Source organism: Macrosteles quadrilineatus, unplaced genomic scaffold (genome assembly GCF_028750875.1).
Source record: "Macrosteles quadrilineatus isolate MER2022 unplaced genomic scaffold, UCM_ALF_1.0 Scaffold_10__1_contigs__length_6754688, whole genome shotgun sequence".
In the NCBI taxonomy this organism is placed as follows: Eukaryota; Metazoa; Arthropoda; class Insecta; order Hemiptera; family Cicadellidae; genus Macrosteles; species Macrosteles quadrilineatus.
The window spans coordinates 1594804-1617101 of NW_026542603.1; the positions used below are offsets into that span (position 1 = coordinate 1594804).

The window sequence follows — 22298 nt, forward strand, 5'->3', positions numbered from 1 at the left end:
TTTTGCTTCCCAGAGATTAAAAATACTACTTTAGACACACAACGCATGCATTTAAAACTGCTGTTTTTGCTGCAATATGGCCAAAAACATTTAAAAGTTGTTGTTGAAATATCTACTCCGTTTGGGATCTTTTGTGTAAATTATTTGACAATTCAACTCTAATCCAAAAGTACCAAATTAAAAAAAATATATATATTCTAGACGATTAGTGCAAGCGCTTTATGACGAAGCTAGCAGGCAATTAGGAGCAATTCATTAGGGTTTATTACAAACTAATATGACAGCGGTAGTTTGAATGGGTTAAAAATGGATCACAATTACAATTACGCCATACAAGACAGTGGTAAATATGTTAAGAGTCCTGTTAGTTGAAAAATTGATTGGAGAGTAATTAGAATTATTCCATTCAACTCTTATAGTTACTTATGCCAGATTATGGTTAGAAGTTATAAGGGCAACTAGACCAATTTATTAACCGTCATCAGAACTTTCTTAGGAAGCACAGGGAAAACTACCAGATTGAGTAGAAAGAGATTATCTCGTTATTTGACTTGCCCGAGCACAAGTGATCACTTTATTGTAATCACTTAGCATACGTGCATAGCTTCAAGGGCAGTTACGATTTCCTGTTGCATAATCTAAGTTAGAGTTTCAAACTATCTGAGTGGTCAATACTTTGATCGGGAATTCCTGGACGTAAAAGCTGGTTGTGGTATCAAGTATATTTTGCGCAGTTTCAATTAACCTGTATTTCATCATAAAGCTCACTCTTCAGTCGGTTGTTTTTCTGTCATGAATTGACTATGTTGAATTTAGGTGACTGATAAAACAATTAAGTTACCGACAAAATAAAAAAGGCACAAAATGGCTATGGTAAAACTCAATGGGTAGCCAGTTATGAGTTAATACATAATTGATCTATGACAGTGTAATAAAGTAGCCGTTTCAGTTAAGTTTTTTTTTTTTTTTTTTTTTTTTTTTATTTGAAAGATCCTCATAACAGCAGTGTTTACTTTCATAACAGCACAGTTTTACTCGTAATAACACCGGTAACGGACCATTGAGGTTCAGGGGTTGAGAGAGAAGAAGTAAAATTATAATGAGTTGAACTTCAACTAATCAGCTGTTCACTCCAATTTAATTTTTGAGTGGTGAAATTAGTGCTTGGTACAATGTTTCGTTGCATCACTTTCAGTGGCAATGAGAGGTTATAAACAGAAGTTATAAGTGGTGATTTTTAGTAGTTAAAACACTGTCGTAGGGAAAGCAGTGTACGCAACTCGCGTAAATAGTGTTAACGTCCCTCGTGGAAGTTTTTAAGGCTTAAATTTTCTACTCATGTCGTTAATACTATATTTACGCAATCGTTGCGTAAACTACTTTAACATACCTCTAAACATGGGCCCATCTTACAATTTTATCACTATATTATTATGAAAAGTAAATAAAAAGTGTATTTAAATAATATATTTACACTTATACTATTTTGATAGTATGGTAAATATATATAAAATATGGAAATAGTGACTGATTTCGATAGACACTCCAATCATCATCAGACCCAATAAGCGAATGTCATGTGAATTGTCGGCTTGAGTTCGGCTATGAGTTCAAAAAATATGGTTCTAGTGTTATTATAAGTATTTTAATTTACTTCCCCGAAAACTAATACCACATAATATACTGATTTTGAAACCTCTTTACTAACCTGTTTCGTAAAATTAATTTCTCGTTCCTAAATTAACATAAAGGGTGATTATTTGTTTGTGTGGTTTTTAAGTTGTAGCATTGCTAAACACAACAATCAAAATAAAATCAAACAGCTGATTTTTGTTTATTATCTTATGTCATTTAAATATTTGTAATGTCTAGTGCTTATTCTGTTTCCATGGTAGGCTTACCATGAATTGACTTACAAAAGAGGAACGTGACTGTGCTAATTGTGAAAATTTATTTTGAGAAGCATAGTTCAGTTCGGAAAACTTATCGTACTTATCACAACACAACTTATCAACGTATCGTCAGATCTACGGACCACATAATCGTTCATCAGAGCACAGAAAACGTACTACTATACCCAGAATGCCAACCGCATGGTAAAAAGCATTAAGCGGTTTGAGAGAGCTTTGCCTGTCAAACCGTAGGTAGCGCCACCAGCGTTGCCATGCAATAGCATAGCAACGCTGGTGGCGCTGCCTACGGATTGACAGGCAAAGCTATCTCAAACCGCTTAATGCTTTTTACCATGCGGTTGGCATTCTGGGTTATAGTAGTACGTTTTCTGTGATCAGAGTCAGGTATTCGAGCTTTGGTGAATTGGTTGTGACTCTAGTGACTTGGAAGTCAACGCTCATCGAGTTATCGACGGAATACGCCATCACCTGCTGGAAAGTGTGTTTGAAAATTGTAATACTAGATTGGGCTTTCTACGGGAACACAATGGAGCCCATATAACGGAAATCATTTTAAAAAACTAATGACATAACAATTTGGTTAAAATAAATTAATTTGTATATCAATACAATTTATTTTTGTATAATACTTACAATATATCTATGCATCAGCAGTAGTCCATGCAATCTGACAGGTTTAAAGTATGTTGAGTTTTCTTTGACGAAGAATCTGACATCAGTTTGAGGAGGGAAACGATCCCTGCTTTGGATGCTGAAGACTGTGACACTAGAAGTACGAGTCTGCAGTATACTAGCAGTTGTGGCGCGAAACGCCTCAATTGGGCTTGGTTGACTGGTGTTAGTAGTCTGAAATAAATGTTCCTAAAGTTAAATAAAGTTATAATTACGAACTTTTTAAACATTTAATTATTTAATCTTAAGTAAGTGATGAAAAAATTTACCTTCACACACTCTGTGGCATCCTTAGAGTCACTTGAATTACTAAAGTTTATGTTAATGTGGATTTTGAGATACGCTTAAGATGACACTCTACATCGAGGCCAAAATGTTGGTGAAAATAATTTATAAGTTTTCCTCGACTGTGAAACTGTCCCCACACAAATACCAGCATATGGTGAAAGTCTAGTAGAATGCAATAACTCGGTCTCCAAGGTCTCAAGTTCAAATACCATCAATCACAAATTTATTTAATCAAAATTCGAATGCCACAACCTTCTAGGCCTGGCCTAAAGTAATGTGTAAAATGGTTCTAGGCTAGAGCATGCGTCTTAGGATTTGAGTGTGGGACATAACAAAAGTATGGGGCCGAGGAAACCTATCCATGAAGACAATGAATAGCAAGATTGAACGAGTTAGAATAAAACTATTTTTAAATACGATATTTTGTGTAAATTCTTAAATTGTACACGATGCTAAAATGTTATACGTGTACATTCTGCTAAATATTTTATACATTTCAATTTAAAACACATCTATTTTTATGTCTGTGTGGTAAGTTTTGATACTGTCTCAGGTGTGACAAAACTCAATATATTTTATATAGTATTTTAAACAGTTCCTTAATCTTTAACGCTTCTTGTGCACTAGGAACAAAACAATGCGTTTTACGGTAAAATATAAAATGTATTAACGGTCTAAATCTACATTGTACTTTCGAAGCCGCTATTACATTACACAGGTATATAACGCGCGTGAGAAGGAATCGTAAGCTTATGTATCCGCGTAGGAATCGGATTGCCTAGAGACGATATAATACTACATCGTAAGTGTAGTTTGATGTCAAAGGGTTGTATTTACACTCAATACGAGGAGGTTTGGCTTCCTTTTGCTCGAGTTTAATATGACTTTTGAATAATATAGCTTTTAATATAGCTTTGAATATAGCACGGACTTGTATATTATTTAGTTATATCCCATTTCAAACCAATGGAATTAAAATATCTTTGTTTGTTTCTTATTAGTACTATAAATACATGGGTATATGTATTTGAATAAACTCTATAAAGGTGATTTCTCGAATACCATGCTTTTCCCCATAAAAATAAAATGGTAATTTTAAAGTACACTTTATTTGTAATATTCTCCGTAACCTTTTATCGTGAAACATCTCATAAATGGACAGAATTGTTTGCTTTTAAGCTCTTGACGATGACTACAATCAAAATTGAGCATTTTCATTTAGGGTAAAAAGTCTGAAAAAATATTGGAAAAAAACTAAAAAAAAAACCTTCTTAACGCGGCCTTGCTGGCTCGCGAACGCATTCGAATTTCTCTAGCTCTACAAATTTTTGCCAAATTTCATCAAAATCAGACCAAAACTACTTGAGTTATCGTGTTCACAGACGCGCATACTCCGATCGATCCCGGGTCTAGGTCAGCAATTCAAACATATGTAGAACCCTTTTCCCTTATTAGTTTTACTTTTATTTTTAAATCATCTAAGATACGTGTTATAACAATATATCAAATGAAAAGTATAAAAATAAAAAGGAACATTTATTCCGTTTTAAATGAATGATTTAAACATATTTTTTCTTACCGCTGGCAATTTTTAAAATTATATCTAGATTAAACATTAGTATAATCTTAATTAGAGAAATGGACTATTATAATTCAATTTAGGAATTTTTGTTTCATTAAATTAGTACCTCTTACTAATGAGCGGCACTACCGGAGTAACAGGGGCTTAGATAAATATATGTTATTGCTTAGGTTTTAAATAATTTTTAATGTCAAGTATATGTTTTGTAGAAAAAGTACGTATACAGATTAATGAGTTGGTTAAGTGTTTAAAAACATCAATGAAAACTAAGTGTTTTTTTCTTATTAATATAATGTGTGGTCAAACGGTAATAGTGCTTGCATTAAAATCCGAAGCAAACGAGTCTCTTAAACCGATTAGTCAGTGGGCTATCCATAAATAGCAAAAGGTCAACATTAGGCAGTGACGTCTTGGAACGGGACCGTTCCTTATCAAACAACTTTTAAAAGACAAATGACTTAGATTAAAATTAGTAATAGTAAGAAACACTGTAATTTACCTAAAGTAGTGCATTTCTCTAACAACAGTTTGACATTAGGTAGTAAAGTTTAAATTTAGGACCGCCCCCTTATAAAAACGTGAAAATCGACTTGGATATATAAAAAAAAACTAAAATAAACCAAACAGGTAATAGCATACCTTGATAAAGTTAACCTCGCTGACTCCAGCCAAAGTGACTACCCCTGAGTTAGCAACGTCTTCCTTAGAGATGTCTTCCACGGAGACGGTGACGTTACAGACCACAGTTGGTCTCAGAGGGTGTCTGGCGTCCCTGACTCTAGCAGACATATGGTGTACCCCTGGCCGAGTGTCCCTAGACATCCGGAGTCCCCCTGTGTCCTGGTCCAGACGGAATCCCGCGGCCTTGGACATCCAGGAGAACGTTTTGTCCGGAAGGTCCCAGTCGTCCGGGTCCTCTGTATACACTCGACCAATTTCCATGTCCTTTTCACTTCCCTGGAATGATACAGAAAAATTTGTTACACAAAACGATGCACATTTTGCAATACATTTATTTTCTTTGTTACTTTTTTCCTGAAATATGACTTTTTTACAATAATTTTTAAAAAGCAATGACTTATTTTTTTTTAACGTATTAATGAGGTTCTAGGATTGACAGAGATCAGCTATTTAGACCAATTTATTTGTTGAGGTTGAGTGGTGCAATTAGTGTTTGGTACAATGTTTCGATTAATTACCGGTGGCACTGAGGTTATAAACGATACGATAACCTCGTTTACAATTAAGAGTAGTGATTGTAGTAATAAAAAAAACTCTCGTAGGTAAAGTAGTTTACACAACTCACGTAAATAGTCATATTTCGGATACTATGTTATACAGATGGAAGTTTGCTTTGTCCGCAGGTTTGCTGCAGTGGGGTGTTTGCCATTACACTTAAAAAAATAATTTATCTTGCCTTTACTAGTCCATGTTGAAATTTTTGAGTTATTAAAACAACTTGAAACTGTATAAATATGATATTTAATCATTGCGTTTGGACACGAACTTTACCGATGATTATGTTTGTTTGGCATATCCAATTATCTAATTATTTTGCTGCAATGCTGCTCGAAGCATGTTTCTCTCATGAAACTAAATAATTAATTTTGCAAATCAAACACTTATGACATATTTGTAAATATGAATATTCCAAATAAACAAACTTAGCATCTGTTTTTATGAAAACAATATTTATCTTTTGCACATGCAATTAAATTATGCGCAAACGAGTTTTAAACATGTTTGTTTGTTCATTTTCCATTATATTTAAAAATAATATTCCGTTTTATTGGAAGGAAAGTTCTTGATTTCTAGAATTTTGTGAAAATCTCTAGGTTCCGTTTGTTGATTATCAGTGTTTCTGTCATCTTGTAAGATGGATAGGCTCACCTGTAGCCTGTAGACGTGTATGTGAGTGTTTCCTGGAGACATAGGGTTGTCGTTGAGGTCACCGACCACGACTGTTAGAGTGGAGGTGGCACTCATCACTGGGTCCCCAGAGTCTTGAATGACTAAGGGTAGAAGGTACAGTTTCTGTTGTTCTCGGTCCAAGGTTTTGAGAGTAGATATAATGGCTGTGCCTCGCCCTTCGTCACCCACTGTGGACATAGTGGATGTGATTATGTGGGAATAATAATTTACTTGCTACTTATAACAATGCTATCTAACAATGCTGTAATGGTTTCGATAGAATACTTAAGTCATATGATTATTTAATTCAATTGAATAACATCATCCTGTTAGTACATATTCATTGAGCAGTTGGATATGGTAAAACAAAACAAAAATCAAAACCAAAACTATATTCACATGTTATGTGTGATTTGAAAGAAGTCTAGGACATTACACATTTTAAAACTAACACATTAAAAGAGTTATTTTGAACAATAAAATAATGATAACAGAAAATACTTATCCACATAATACAACGTATTTTCACACTTGATTTATTTTAATAAAATTTCTGTCGAAAGATCAGTTTGTTATCTTGTTACTTGTTACAGTTACGATATCTGTAAAATAAAAAAAAATAAAAGAGTTTAAATTCTTTGCTGAATTATAAATAATATTTTTAATATGAATCAAAAGTGTTTATTGAATATATTAAGTTTTAAGAAGGGTATAACATTTATTGATTACACCGAGACTACTCACTTGGATTAGGTTCGACAGAAAACAAGCTTCCCAAGGTTGAGTTGGCCGCTGGGTCCAGATGAAAAGTGTAAGGAGGTCCGTTGCCCTTGGCGGAGTCATCTACGTCGCGGGCGAAGACCTCTAGGAAGACCCCTGGAGAAGAGTTCTCCATCACCACGGGGGCGTAGTCCTTCAACATCTGTGGGGCGTTATCGTTGACGTCCAAGACTCTGACAGTAAGAGTAGCTGTTGCCGTTAGTGCAGGATCCCCATCGTCTTTCGCAGTTATTAGCAACTAGGGGCATGGCAGTGGTGGACTATTCATATTGATAACAATATAATTATTTATTTATTCCTAAATTACCAAATCTGTAAGTATATTTTACTTTTTTTCAACACCTATGTACAATACTGTTAATTTAAATAAAATGCTACCGGTTAAAATATTTTTCATGTTTTGGTGGAAATTTTACCTCGATGCAACAATTTTTCTTATTTAGTAGTCAGGCCAAATAGCTAAGTGTGTTATAGGTACAGGTGAATTACTATCTCAGATATAATACATTATATTTCAGACATGTGTAGGCAGACAAAGAAAAACTAGTCAGAGGTCTAAAAACAACCGTGATGTAGATCAAACATATTTTATTAGATAAAACGGCTTTGAAGGTTTCAACTCAAATCCGGTTATTGTAAAGTATTCTCAAAAATTTTAATTCCGTAGAAATTTACTAATTTCAAAGTTAAAACCTCTGTTAAGCAGGTTTTAATTATTATAATGGACAAGATTGACACCAGCAAATGGTTAAAGCAAACTCCTAATGGGTCTGGCTAGAGTTTTAAAAGCCCATGTCTTCCTGTGAGTAATATTTTAGCTCATAACAAAAACAAATAATGTACAGTTTTACTATTAATCTCATTAAGCTAAAAATGTTCTGTGAATTTGTTTAATTTCATTAGTTTTTCTTTTAATACGTCTTTTATATATGTTTACAAATTTCTGTGTTTCGATTTTCTATATATCCTATACTTATTGTATGTAAAATAATTATTTTATAATTTTATTATTTATTTCAACATTTAAATCAAATGTTTTCAAACAATGCCTAACGAATGATTTAAATTATTAATGCACTTCGTTTGATTATTACAATATTGATGGCTTTTAAAATTTGGTATTTACTACTAAAAATAATATTGTTTGTAAAACGAAAAAAGTTTAAAAGAAAATAAAACTTTGTTATGCTTTAAAGATTAAATACTCTCTTAAACAAATTTGAATACAACTATAGCCAGTTAAATTAATTTAATTACACGTTGTATGTTTAACTGAACATTGAAAATATAAATCAACCGGTTTCTTGTTAATTTGGATTTTTTCACTGATAATTCGTTAAATATTTATTTATATTCTTGTTTGGCTCTACTATATGATGTCACAAAATACAACGATTGTGATAAAATACTGTTCAAAGACTTAGCCACGTGTATTAAATTTGTGCAGCGTGACACTTAAAAACACGTACAAATATTTTGCGTATAAATGACACTACAACAGAACATGAATTCAACAAATCTATTACCAAAAACCCATCTCATTCAACTCGATACGTGATTAATAATTATGAATTAATTATATAGTTTCACGCCAACAACCTTATTTTACTCTAATCAGGTATACAGACAGAATTGTCCATGTTTTATTTAAAATGGTATCCTCTTACCTTATGGATCGGCGTCGTCTCCCTATCCAAAGGACGTTGGACGGTGACCCTCCCCTCCTGGCTGATGTGGAAGTGCCTCCTGGGATCACTGCGATGGCCGATGCCGTACACTACCCTCGCCTGCCCCCGCTGGTCAGGGTCCCTCGCCGGGAAGATGTCCACTAGGGTACCCAATGCCACATCCTCCTGGAGTGACACCTCAGAACTGGACTTGTCAAACTTAGGTGGGTTGTCGTTTATGTCTATCAGTCTGACCACGACCCATGAGTGCGCTGAATGGTAACTCCCTTGCGTTCTGTTCGGTCCCTGAAATCATCGGATATTTCATGTTTTGTATATTGAAATTGTATGCTGTATTTAGAATTAATTGATTAAATATTTTTTTATGTAAAACATTGTAAGATAAAATAGATGGATTTAATTTTGTTCTTATTTGAAAATTTACACTATTTTCAGTGTCATAGACCAATACTATGATATCGTTTGGAAACTATTGGTGTTTTTCAAAAAGAAAACTCTAACAAACTACAAATAGTTTGTTTTTACCAGTTATAAATGTCTGCCTTTCGAGGTTTGCATCAATGTAGGTATTGTTTAGCCAATAGGATTGTATTTTTTCAAGTTTTACAGATCGACGATGGATTCGGCGTGGTAACACTTGATAGATAATGTAAGAATATGTTTAATATGTAAACATATATATTTTCACTAAACTGTTTTAGACCAAAATATCTCTAACGACTTTTGTTAATGTTGTTTCAATATATTATTTAAATTTGAGAATTTAAATTTGGTAATAAATAATTTGGTATAGTGCTATGAAGTGATGATTTGAAAGATTACTTTACTACCGCCTTGAAGCTGTTTTAATACTTTTAATAATATAATAGTCTATTAAGTATTAACTAGTATTACCTCGTGACTGACATATGAGTTTTAAAATTTTGAGGGTCTTACATCCATTTGTTAACAAATATTTAATCATATGTTTATCTTAGGGACTAAACAGTAATACTAGAATAAAATAAAAGATAACATAAAGGTGTTTAATCAGTTTGGCAATTCACCTGGTCATTCACCTGTATTTTGAACCGGAAGCCCTGCGACTGTAGAGGATCCTCGAAGTCTAAAGGTTTTACCACCTTCAGAGAACCAGTGCCATCTGCATTACGAACCATAGTAAACCTGTCTGTACCAGGTCCACTGCCTTCTACTACCTGTAAAATAGGATATCAGCAGTTTAAATATTTAATATGATTGATCAGTCGTGATTCTGTAATTTTTAGGCGTTTACATTATCCTGTTTAGCCTGATAACTCAGTAGTAAAAGGTACCCTCATTTAATGGGACATTTTAGTACAGCCAAAGTTTTTATTACAAAGAAAACCACTTCATTAATTTCCTAGATATTTAAATGTAGAAATACTAGTTTATTACACTTACCTGATAGTAAAAGTCGTTATTCTCATCCTGGTCTACAACGTTTACAGTTAAAACTGTGTAGTCAGGAATCTCCCCTTCCAGTGACTCGAGGACCTCAGTAGTCCACTCGTCCTTGGTAAAAGATGGCGGCATGTCGTTTATATCTGTCACTAATATTGATACCGTTCCTGTACCTGAAATAATGATGGAGTAGATCAGTTTTAATGATAAACCAAACCGCCATTGAAGATGATACTTTCAATATATAGATACAGACTTATCCCTTGAAAATACTATAAGCAAATAATTCAGCTATAGCTTCATTACCTTCTATTCAACTCAATAGTTCAATAACAAATTATTTTATTAGGGCAACAAATTCAAAAATCTAAATTCAATTTTTTCGCAGCGAAATGTGTAAATAATGCCTTAGGTACTTTAAAAACATTTTCCTAAAGCGAACAAGTAGTAAATGTTTTTTATTCCAGGAAATTATAAATTGTTCTATTATTTACTCAACAAAGTGAGAAATATTATTTGGCCTAATAATTTAAATAAGTAACATTTAATACTATGACAAATCTAACTATGTACAACCATGTTGAAGCTACAAACATTTCAACCTGATCTTCATAGATACCGAAAATAATAGTTAGGAAATACCAACCCTGCAAAATACCTTAGACCAATGTACGATGTCTAAGGTACGAGTCCTTATAAACTATCGTATTTTTATTTACCCTTTAGTCCTCCTCCGTCCATTGCTACAACCTGTAGTGTATAGTCCGGAGTTTTTTCTCGGTCAAGGCAACATATCTTTGTCGTAATGAGTCCCGATTTTGGCTCAATAGTGAAAATAGGCGTTCCTGTCTCTTCGTCTAACACGTTCTTCTCAATGTTGTAAACTATTTGAGCATTTCCACCCTCCGCTGGGTCGTCGTAGTCAACAGCAGACATGGCTAGGACTATGATACCTGCAGGAAAACAACACTGTGTAATCTATCTTCGTTAGAAATCGTATTAGTTAAAAATACCAACCTAAATTAAGGCATGCCTAGTCAGATATATGTGTTTGCTTTGGTATAACTGCACTGTTTAATTGATCGTGTGCTCAACGTTTTTGTGTAGATTGCCTAGCATAAGAATGATATGATTGGCGAAGGTACATAAATAGTTTTCAGTAAGTTGTAGGTCAGTGGTTGCATCTTGGACTTTAATAAGAGAACGAAGACTTATAAATAAAAAATTTTGAAGGTTCTTAAAACTTTCCATTTTTAGGAGTTTGCCCTTCACTAAAAATATAACTGGGGGTAGACACTAGCAGAATAAATAACCTTAAAATATTAATGAACTTTTTCTCTTTAATTTATTTTTCATGAGTTTCACAAAACATCATTTATGAATGAAATGAAAGTGAATTTATCAAGTAGTCAACTAGTGTAAGTTTAAAAATGGAAATTAAAAGTTTTTAAATGCGTTTTCATTTTAAAACTAAGTAAACTACATTTACTAAACATATTTCTACAATTTATTAAAAAGTAAAAACAAGTTTCAGCATACCTGCTGTGCCGTTCTCAGTTATGTTGGCCACGCTGAGTGGCTGAGGGAATACAGGCGCATTGTCGTTGACATCTTTAAGGTTGACGGTGATGTCGGCGTATCCCACCAGGCCGTCCCCTCCCTCGTCCTGAGCAAACACTGTAAACCTCCACTGCGGCCGACCATGGGGCAAGTCACGGTCCAGGGGCTGAGGATCAAGAATATGAATTGTTTCAGGTATTTTGATAATTGGGTCTGACCAACACATCTTGATGTTCTACAAGGCGAGTATGATTAATGGATGAGTGTTGGATGATAGACAAGACACTGACAAAGAACAGTTGGTTTTATAGACAGGAACATTGATTAAAACAAACTTTTTAAGGATAGCATGGTCTAAAAAAAAAAAAAAAATTGAAAGCTATTTACTTTTCTCAGGATTAAACTACCAACCATCTAAATAGCATGCGAGCTCTATATCCCCTAAGCGTATTGACGTAAAGATGTGCTTGGTATGATCTGTGATTGATCAGATTGAGAGAAAATTATGTAACCTACAATATTGTTTATGTACGTAAATTGTCAGTGACACTCAAATACACTGTTTACGTTTTTGCCTTTCAACTTTGAATATATCCAATGAAATATAAGATGGTACATTTACATGTAAGAGGATATAAAATTGATGTAGTAAGTAAATTGATGTTACATCTATGGGTAAACCAACATTCCTTACCAACTGAAACGTAAGAAAACATATAATTTGAAGTGAGATTGACAGTTATTAAATTCAATACTTAGAAACTATATTTAGAGTGAACAAAACCATCTGATAAAACCCAATAATTACGCGGTTCAATGACGCACGTTGAATAATTTAATAATAACATTTTATGATAATCGTCCACACAAATGTAAGAAACTAACAAGTGAACACGATAATATTTAATATAAAACACGTGCATTGTTAAATTCCATAAAAATTAACGGTTTTGTAGAATATTTTGTTTGCTTTTATGTTTCAGGGATAGTTAAAACGCTATCCCATCTCGCTATTTTTGTATAAATATTCTACCAATATCAGACACACGTGCAAGCTTAGGTTTTATTTCACGCTTACCTTGAGCACATATACCTCTCCCGAGGTTTTATTTATTGAGAACTTTCCACTGGATGGTTCGTCAGCATCCACACCAGGACCAGTGAGGAAATACACAACATCCTTTGGTCTATCTACATCGGCATCCGTTACGTTTACCTGTAAATTAATACAGGTAGTTAAGAATAAGGGCAGTAAATTAATAAGGGTAGTTAAAAATACAATTCACTTAAAACCTGTCTGAAACATGATATTCTAAGATTGTAAGAGGATTGTTAGTTAGCAAAACATGTTGAGGAATATATTTATATTTTAACCTTCGACTTTAAAAAAGATGCAATAAGAAATAGCATTTATCCTAGTTAATGGCTATTTATGAACGACGATAAATTGAATGCAACTGTTGAAGACAAATTTTTGTCTGTTGAATCAGATCCTAACCTATACATGTTCAGTGAAACAACTGATTTAATATCACAGAGCTTTCTAATAATCAGTTTGGAGGCTTTTCAAAAACATAATTTAATTTCGATATTGTTTGTGTTCTATATTTCAACTAGATAAGGAAATGCATTTTTGTAATCATTGCTAAAATTAATCTAGAAACAGATTACATTCAACAAATACTACTAGCCTGCAGTATCTTCGCAGGTAGCCCTTCTGTCTCTTCTTCCAGCACAGTGGCGCGGTACGACGGGTGTTCAAACACTGGGGGATGGTCGTTTACATCTAACACGGTCACTTGTAGAGTTGTGTAACTCACTGACTCACCATCAGTCACCGATAATCGAAGATCGTACTGGAACATTTATCGTTGTCAAACTACGACATAAATAAGTCATTACTAAATCAACTTATGTCACTGTCACACTCCAAATACACCGTTTTATTTAAAAAGAGATTATGGGACATGTGTAAGTATTTCTTATTTACTTATGGTTCGGTATTTTCATCAGTTTTGAAGAGTTTTAAGCTTAATTTTATTTTTTTGCAAAGCACCTTCAATGGTGTGGATTTTTTTCTTTATATTAGTATGTTTAGGAACGTAAGCAGACAAAAACGTCCTGATGTTTTGTCTAGTTCGTGAATTTGTAGTTGAATTTAAAAACTGCCTGTACAAACGACTTTATAAATATATGTAAATAATAAATAGGCCTGGAATACTCATAGAATTTATGGACATTTTAAGTCGTTCCACTATTTAGTATTTTCATTTTACAGGCGGTCAAAATAAATATTTTAACTGTTTAAGGGTTGATTGTAATTATTGTAGGAGTAGGCTTGCACAATGCATATTTAGCTTTGTATATTTTGCATTCAGCTATATTTTTCTGAGTTACAGGTCTAAATTAAATGTTTATGTTAGCCTTTTAAAAAAAAATACTGTATTTTATCACAAAGTATTATAATTTTAAGACTATGTTGCAATAAAACAACGTTTTGTCACCATGACGAAATTAATTAAAATCTAATATTAGCACGTAGTTACGTTCGTGTCTTTTCAAGTATTTTTAGTAGTAATCTGTATCCGTATGGACACCAATGCTGTGAACTTACCTTTTTTGGTATATACTATTTTTTAATCATGGTGATATACGTACGTATGTAAATATTGTTACATTAGAGAAAATCGTAAGAATTTAGATAAGTATTTTTATCACCCGAGCAAAGGAATAGCACTTGGTTACACCTGAAGGATGGGCCATTATTCACCTGCAGTTTCATTTGTAACGTTGTGATTATTTTTCACTCTTAACCTTTTCGAAATTTTTTCGCTGTTAATTTGAAATTTTGTCTGTTCGAAACAAAACTCAACAAAAATCTAATGAAATGGAAAACAGAAAATAATCTAATATAATACAGACATCTACAAACACGAATTTGGTTGTTGTAGAATTTTATTGAACATATTTTTGTTATTACTGCCATTCTTGAAATAACGTATGAAGGTACTTTCTATGCTTTACTCATATAAAAAAAAAATGAAATAGGCTATATTTATAAGACCGTAGTGTTTATGGAAAACTATGAATGAAACAATATGAAAGGCTAGAATATTAGATTACTAGAACCGAACAAAATAAGTTGAATACTTAAAGAAAACGTATGAACAACGCATGATGTGACCTTTAATAAGCTTAAACTTACTTATATTTTTATTTATAATCCTAAATAACAACAACAAAAACAACTTAACACGAAATCATTCAACATATTCACAAAAACAGTATTAGGCTTAGTAATGTATTCAAAGCCAAAATGTATCTCTATCAAAAGACATTTCGCTTATGTCGAGTGTCAATTCAGGATTAATACACGTTGATGAATACATCTTTAATTGGAATAACCTGACATTCATTTCCTACCCTCAAAGCTGAATTTATAATTATTGTTGTTAGAAATACCCAATGCTGTTTATATAACTAAAATAATTGATTGAAATGTAATATACATTGCAGACATGCAATACACCTTTACCAATAGGCCTTTCATTCCTTTACAAAATGTAATACTCAATAGTTTCAAACTCAACCAAATTGAATCATATTAATCGTAACCAGTATGTTATTAGAACAGTGTTTTGTATGAAGATTACTACAGAGCATGAAAATGTATACACATTTAGTTGTAATATGCATTATGTTTATAGAATAATTAAGCCAATGCACATTTAAGGTCAAAATCTACATCGTAATAACCTATTGCTTGGGGCTTCTGAACTGAATAATGGACTAGAGTTTCAGTTTCTCCAGGAGCTAAGTGACTTTAAACAGAGGAGAATCATTACAATGGCTAAATGAAACCCCAACGGAGGAAAGCTCACATTTACAATCTATGGGTACAATGACCTTCTGTTAAACGTAGTATTATTACCTCTGGATTATGTTATATTATCCTTTTTGACATAAACTATACAAGCTTAAATTGTATTGTTTAAATATTATGTTTAACCAATTGTTGTCAACTTTGAACAAAACTGTATCCAAAAAGTTTGTGGGGAAAACTATGTACTTGTATTTTGTTCCAGGCTAAATTTACCTTACTCATTTTTAACCAAACAACCCTTCCATGTAGAACTAGAAGGGTATACCTTTTACCTCAGTTTTCGTATATATAATTTAAACGAAAAATCACAACAGTGTTCTCCATGATCCCACATTATGGTATGAATATTGGTTATATGTTCAAATGAATATTATAACCAGTTAGGCTAACCCTAGTTAGTAACCTAACCCAGTTAGGCTGGGAAATTCTCTAACTGAATATCTTGACAAGCTATGCGATTAGATATTTCCAAAATCGTTTTTAACGTTTACTATTTTGACTATATTTATTCACTGTATCCGTTCTCAATTTTAATGGTATTAACGAACTATAATATATGTTTTACCACAATAAAACGTAATGATTTCAAATTGCATACCTTTTTCCTAGACTCGTAGTCCAAAGGGGCTCCAAGGGAGACGGCTCCATTCTCTTGGTTGATCTCAAACACACTTCCTACGTTACCGCCTGCGATCTCGTATCGTACAGACGATGCTTGTGAAAAATAAATCATTACTAAGATTTCTAAGATGAAAATCATATGAACGTAAATCTATTCTCAATAGTAGTTGTACAGCTTTATACTTGAGAAATACTTAAACCTTAATGGTTAACCGTAACCTGTTTAGTCTACCTAGCTATTTTACATAAATTAAGAACGTACTCTTTCTTAGTGAAATAGATCTTCGATTGTTTTTAGACTCTCCTTCTATATCATTTACATGGTGTGGTAAAGAACGTGTAAGTTATTTTGTTAAATAAATGTATCAAAGGTTAGACATATACATTATACAATGTTTACACAATTTCAACAGTAGATTATTTAATGAATAAGTAAAGCTATATGTCGTTCCTAAGCATTTCTTTTAACGCGTAAAGTTGAAGCATAGGTAAAAGGAGTAGAGGAGTAGAGAGTAAGGAGTGTCTGCTCCTTTTATCTATGGTTGAGGTCATAAAATCTAGCTACACCACAATAGAAAGTCCAATTCCAAAATGTCACACACTACACAAAAGACCCTCAAAACAAAAGGACCTCTTTGAAGTTACTTCACTAAGTGAGCAGTAGTAAAGAAATCACAAAGTAATAGAAACGTAAAATAATGTAATGTTACAACATTTGCTTACACATCGCTCTATCCTACCTTCGTCATGATTTTCTGCCTTGACAGCAATAATAGGTTGGTGCAGTTCCTCATTTTCCTTCACCTGAACTGTGTAAAGAGACTTGTCGAAGTACGGCGAGTCTTCACTTTCTGATCCACCGGATTTGAATAACTTGCTCACTGTAATGCAAGAAGTATTTTTGACGCTATAGTCTTTTAATGTTTGTAAAGGCTATATAAATTGTTATTTATTGTAGAACGCCCTAATAGTGCAATGGAAGTAAACAAGCAAAGAGCAATAAGTACAAGCGATGTTTTTGTATAGGAATAAATGGATTTACAGCAGGTTTTATCGAATTACCGTCTGAAAAGAATAAGCTATTACCGTATGACTTCTGATAAGATGTGGACCCGGGACAAATTTACATTTTCGTTTTGAGTCCCTGAAGCTGCAACCAACATCCAAATTCATAAATAATGTACCATATGTATGTGCCCATGAGCCCAACAGAGTCACCCACTTGAGGGAAAACCATTCAATTTCGACGAAATGTTGTACAAGACGTGTACAATCTGAATTCATTTAAAGAATTGGTGAACCAGCCTAATTGAACAATAGGAACCCGTCGTTGTGTAGACAGTTTAAATTAATTTCCCCATCGATTGCTTCTTAAAATATTAAGTCGAGTGATTTCTTTTAAAACCATGTTAAACGGCTTAAAAATCCTAAATCTATATATTATTATATGCTTTATGGAAACAGAGATACCAAAAATTAAAAACTTTTAATGTCCATGCTTTTCTTATGGAGAATAATAAATCATTGTACTTGGATTATTTACGAATGAACTATTTTTATAAAATTTGGTACATTTATGCTTCATGCTGCGACATGAACATTAGAAAACACTTCATTACATACCTTGTAGCATCAAACTTATGTGCACATGAAAACCAAGGTTATTTGAATAACAAATAAACCTGAAATGTTTAAGGATATATTTTAGTTAAAGTCCAATTGGGCAAAAGGGAATATGCTGAGTCTGTAGGTTTGCAACTAAGAGGGTATTATAAATGTATTTCTAATCATGAATCTTGAGAGTTTTTAAATAAAAAACCATACTACAAATATTGTTTTTGTCTGCGGCGTGATTGGACGATCGTTAATAAAATATTATTAACAAACAAAGAAATTACATTCCTTCCAAATTTAACTAATCTGGACAATCTGCATAAAATATATACCCGAATTTTGGAACTAAATAAAGTAAAAATAACATTTGTAGAAATGAGGATGATTGCATGAGACAGATAAGATATTCCGTGGCGCCGCTTGTAACACTTCATCGCTTGAATTATTCATCAACAAAGACCAAGATTGATGGTAAGGCTGGATAATTTATTTAGGATCTGATCTCAATGAGATTTGTAAATTAAATTAAGCATTAATACTAAGTAGGACAGGGCTGGTCTGGTAATTAGATTACGGAGGTTTGCCATGCATAGCAAACATCATTCCCTCAAAGCTTAATTAGCAATAGCCTATAACTGTTAGCCGACCTAAAGTGGGGAATTTGTGCCAAAATCTAGTAGATATATGCCCTGTTTTCGATATAGATCTAAAAAAATTATAAAAATTTAGATAAATATGTGGATTGATATATATGTTTTACCATCTCAAGGCTTCGTTCCACTAAAATTGAGTCACCATCTTGCTTTTTGACAAGGACAAACCTGATACAAACATAGTTTCAACAGATTGACTTAATAATAATTACGTAATAAATTGTAATGTAGTCATATTAAACTGCTAGTTCAATGAGTAAAAGTGTTCGTGTTTGCATTTAGGTTGGGTGAAAACTAAACTATCCTTATACTTTTTTCTTGTACGAAAATCTTAAGAAAATTACCCTTAATTTCACATCTTTTATAATTTGTCTTAAGAATGAAATGTTTTGATGAAGTTGTATTATATGAAAAGGTTGAATTGAACATAACGTTGAAACCTATCATCCCCACAACCAAGCAAAAGTCTTTCATATTAGCTCTAAAGAAATATATTGGGTGAGAAAGCTTATTGAAGAGAATGAATTGATTCTATTACACTTTACTTTATATATTTCTTATACTCGTGCGTAAAGAAACTTGAGTACCTATCTAATCTAATTTGTTTACTCGTATGTTGAATAATTTATAGCTTAGCTAAAACGAAGATATTAAAAAAATTTTTAACACTATTACAATAGTTTTGAAAAAAAAACTATCTACGACAAAGGTCATAAATAATAAAATAATTATTGCTGAAATCCTAAAATTACGAATCTCTTATTTTACATCCCACAAAAATGAAATGTTATGAGAAACAAGGTGTATAAAAGATTACTTGTTTTGGTTGTTTAAATAGGCTAGCTACGGTGTTTTTGATCTTTCTGAGATAATCACTCACAGTTTCTTTTCCAATATTGGGTACATAAAACGTGTATCAAATGTTATTAAGAACGAGTAGCAAAAGCATAACAGCTGGGTAACTGCATGCTTGACTAGTTCTTGAGAAGGTAATGTCTTTGGTTCATCCTTAAAGAAGGGTTAACATTAGTTTGAGGATTTAAATGCAAATGAAACATCAGGTAATTTGCTTCTTTCACCATTAATTTGCACTTAGCTTCATAAAAATCTAAAATTCACTATATTCATTCATTATATTTTATGACATGGACATCTAAGGCCATCTTAAAGAATATATTTGAAACAAACGGATAATTTATTACGGTGGTGTTTTAGTATGAAGCTCCCTTTATGAAAATAAAATATGCATAAAATAAGCTGAAATTGCACGTTAAACTGTCTTTTTATCAATATTTAAGTTTCAGCATCACGAAAGCTTAAAAGCTCTGAATACTGTTCAAGCATTATAGCTTTATATGTGGAGAAACCCCAAACAGTGTTTACATTATGTAGAATGAAATATTCACACAACCTTCAAACCCTGCCAAATTTACGTGTTTTTCAGAGCACTTTGAGTTCACTTTACGTAATAAGGAAACATGTTAAGCCTTGAGAGCATAAGCCTTAAAAACCCAGGTCTTATCACTTTGGGTTATTTCATAAAGCTGACAGGAGATTTAGCAGCTTTTAAATTTACACCACTGTTGTGAATGATCTTAAAAGAAGTTCACAAAAAGTTTGTTTACAACTAAAAACAGTACCAGTTTCTTTTTAAGGTTTTTAAGGTGATCCACCACTATCTTTTGATATATTCCTGAAATTTTTTACCTATTTTTTCTTAAGTAATTCTGACAACATTTTCACATTTTCTTCTGATTTTTACAGTACAAAAAAAAATTTCAGGCGTTGGCAACCATGAGTGAGAATTGTTTATGAACCAAAAAAGTTTGCTATAAAAATGTAGGCCTATTTTAACAAAATTTGGTTTAGTAAAATATGCGTGTTTTTATTTGTGTTCACAAGCTATCATGGTTTAAATGTCGGAAAATTTGCAGTACATAATAAAATATAAAATAATTAATCTCAATAAATAAGAAGTAATAAGGAAAATAAATAATTAAAAATACGATGGGCAAACTCGTAAAACCTATATATATATACATACAAGATTTCTTGTATATTTTTTGTTTTTAACCTTTATTGGAACTACCTTAATTCTTAAAATGCAATTTTGTAAAAAAAAAGTGCAAGATAGTAGCCGAGCCCTTTCCGGAACATGTAAATAAACTAAGTACAATATTACATATAAATATCGAATATAAGGAAGCCCCCCTGAATATAAACCCATGATCATCTTGAGTAGATACTATTAACAAACATATAAGAAAAACTGTTTTATGTTACGCATACAAATAAATACAAGTAGCATTTGAACAACCTATAGTTGTCGTTGTTATGTTAATTTCATTATTGTTGTTGTTTTGATTTTTAACTGTACATTAGCTATTTAAATAGAACAAATTAATAATAGACTAAATAGGTTAAGAAAAATATTATAATAACCTAACATTATAATTATAAAACAACAAAGATAGGATGGGCGCAAAACGAAAAACAAGTCAACATTGAATTACAATAATTATTTTCAAAAAATGGCCTCTATTTATATCATAATACAACACACATTCTGGTTATGACGAAAACCCATTTATCTGCAATGAATTACCATATTCTTAAAATCTAATGTAGAATAAATCATCGTAATCTGTTCTAACTAAGCTTTGAAAGCGAAACCTCATTATCAGAATAACATATTCAGACACCTTTTGCTTAATTAAAATTTGCATTAAACAAAGAAAGTAAAATAAATTTCAAAATTATCCATAATACTGAAAAACTTTAATACATTGTTTTACTTTCAAATTTAACGGTTGTAGCATAAAGTTCTTTTTGTAGTGTTTCAAGGCAAAAGTTAAATGTCACCAAGAGAACTTTTTAGGAAACAAGTTGACTACGCTAAGCCTTTGATCCAGAGATCTTTTGAAGTCCAATTCACGGGGCTTCTGTGTTTGAATATTTTACAGAACAACTTTGAATACCAATTTGCATGTTTTTGTACTTTTTTGTGCAAGTGCACACTCAAGCCAAACATACTCTTAATCAAAGAAATCATGATTTAAGGTAACATTTTGATTTTATAAATAGCTGTATCGTTTTAGAAGAGGTCAAATAACAAACATTCGAGATTTACGAATATCCGTTTGAAAAAATTAACTGAAGAAAAAAAAAAAAAAAAAAATAACTATGAATCTTTTTATCTGGGCAGTTTTATATCTTGTATCTTTGTATTTTTCAATTGATAAATCTTCTTATACTTGTAATGAGAAACATACTGTCATAGAAAATATTGGAATTTCTAAATTTATAATTTTTAGACATTATCGATTTACAATTTTGTTTTGTGACGCAGTTAAAAGGTATATATTTTTTGTATATGGCCATAAAAACACGTTTCAAAACATCGAGAATTACAGAAGAAATATACTAGTACACAAATACTATTGGTCTGAAGAGCCTAGTTTGGACCATTGTATTTTTTACCTTAATGCGTGTTGTGTATGTGTACTTCCTATTTATTGTTCATACACAATGATTGGTGTCACGATATACAGATTTAGATGTTTACACCATTAAAAGGAAGTCTACCTAATGATAAATATACACGTATACTTTTTAATATTTAATTTAAATACTCGAAGTAAAGTTTAGAATATTTGTGGCGAAGAAATGCACTGCACACCTAGACGGTAAGAGAAGGCAGCCAAAGAAGCA

At 32.3% G+C, this 22298-nt stretch overlaps 1 protein-coding gene across 1 annotated transcript in view; it reads right to left on the reverse strand.

The window, feature by feature from the left end:
- LOC129004665 (neural-cadherin-like) overlaps positions 1 to 22298 on the reverse strand; it is a 105983-nt gene that overhangs the window by 19392 nt on the left and 64293 nt on the right. The window contains exons 3-15 of the mRNA XM_054433220.1: positions 17061 to 17201; positions 16298 to 16413; positions 13508 to 13672; positions 12895 to 13032; positions 11796 to 11982; positions 10976 to 11209; positions 10257 to 10429; positions 9881 to 10030; positions 8814 to 9119; positions 7111 to 7384; positions 6346 to 6554; positions 5095 to 5412; positions 2547 to 2759 (exon numbers count right to left, since the gene is read on the reverse strand). Of these exons, the coding sequence (XP_054289195.1) occupies positions 2547 to 2759; positions 5095 to 5412; positions 6346 to 6554; positions 7111 to 7384; positions 8814 to 9119; positions 9881 to 10030; positions 10257 to 10429; positions 10976 to 11209; positions 11796 to 11982; positions 12895 to 13032; positions 13508 to 13672; positions 16298 to 16413; positions 17061 to 17201 (2624 nt within the window). The remainder of the gene's footprint in view (positions 1 to 2546; positions 2760 to 5094; positions 5413 to 6345; positions 6555 to 7110; positions 7385 to 8813; positions 9120 to 9880; positions 10031 to 10256; positions 10430 to 10975; positions 11210 to 11795; positions 11983 to 12894; positions 13033 to 13507; positions 13673 to 16297; positions 16414 to 17060; positions 17202 to 22298) is intronic.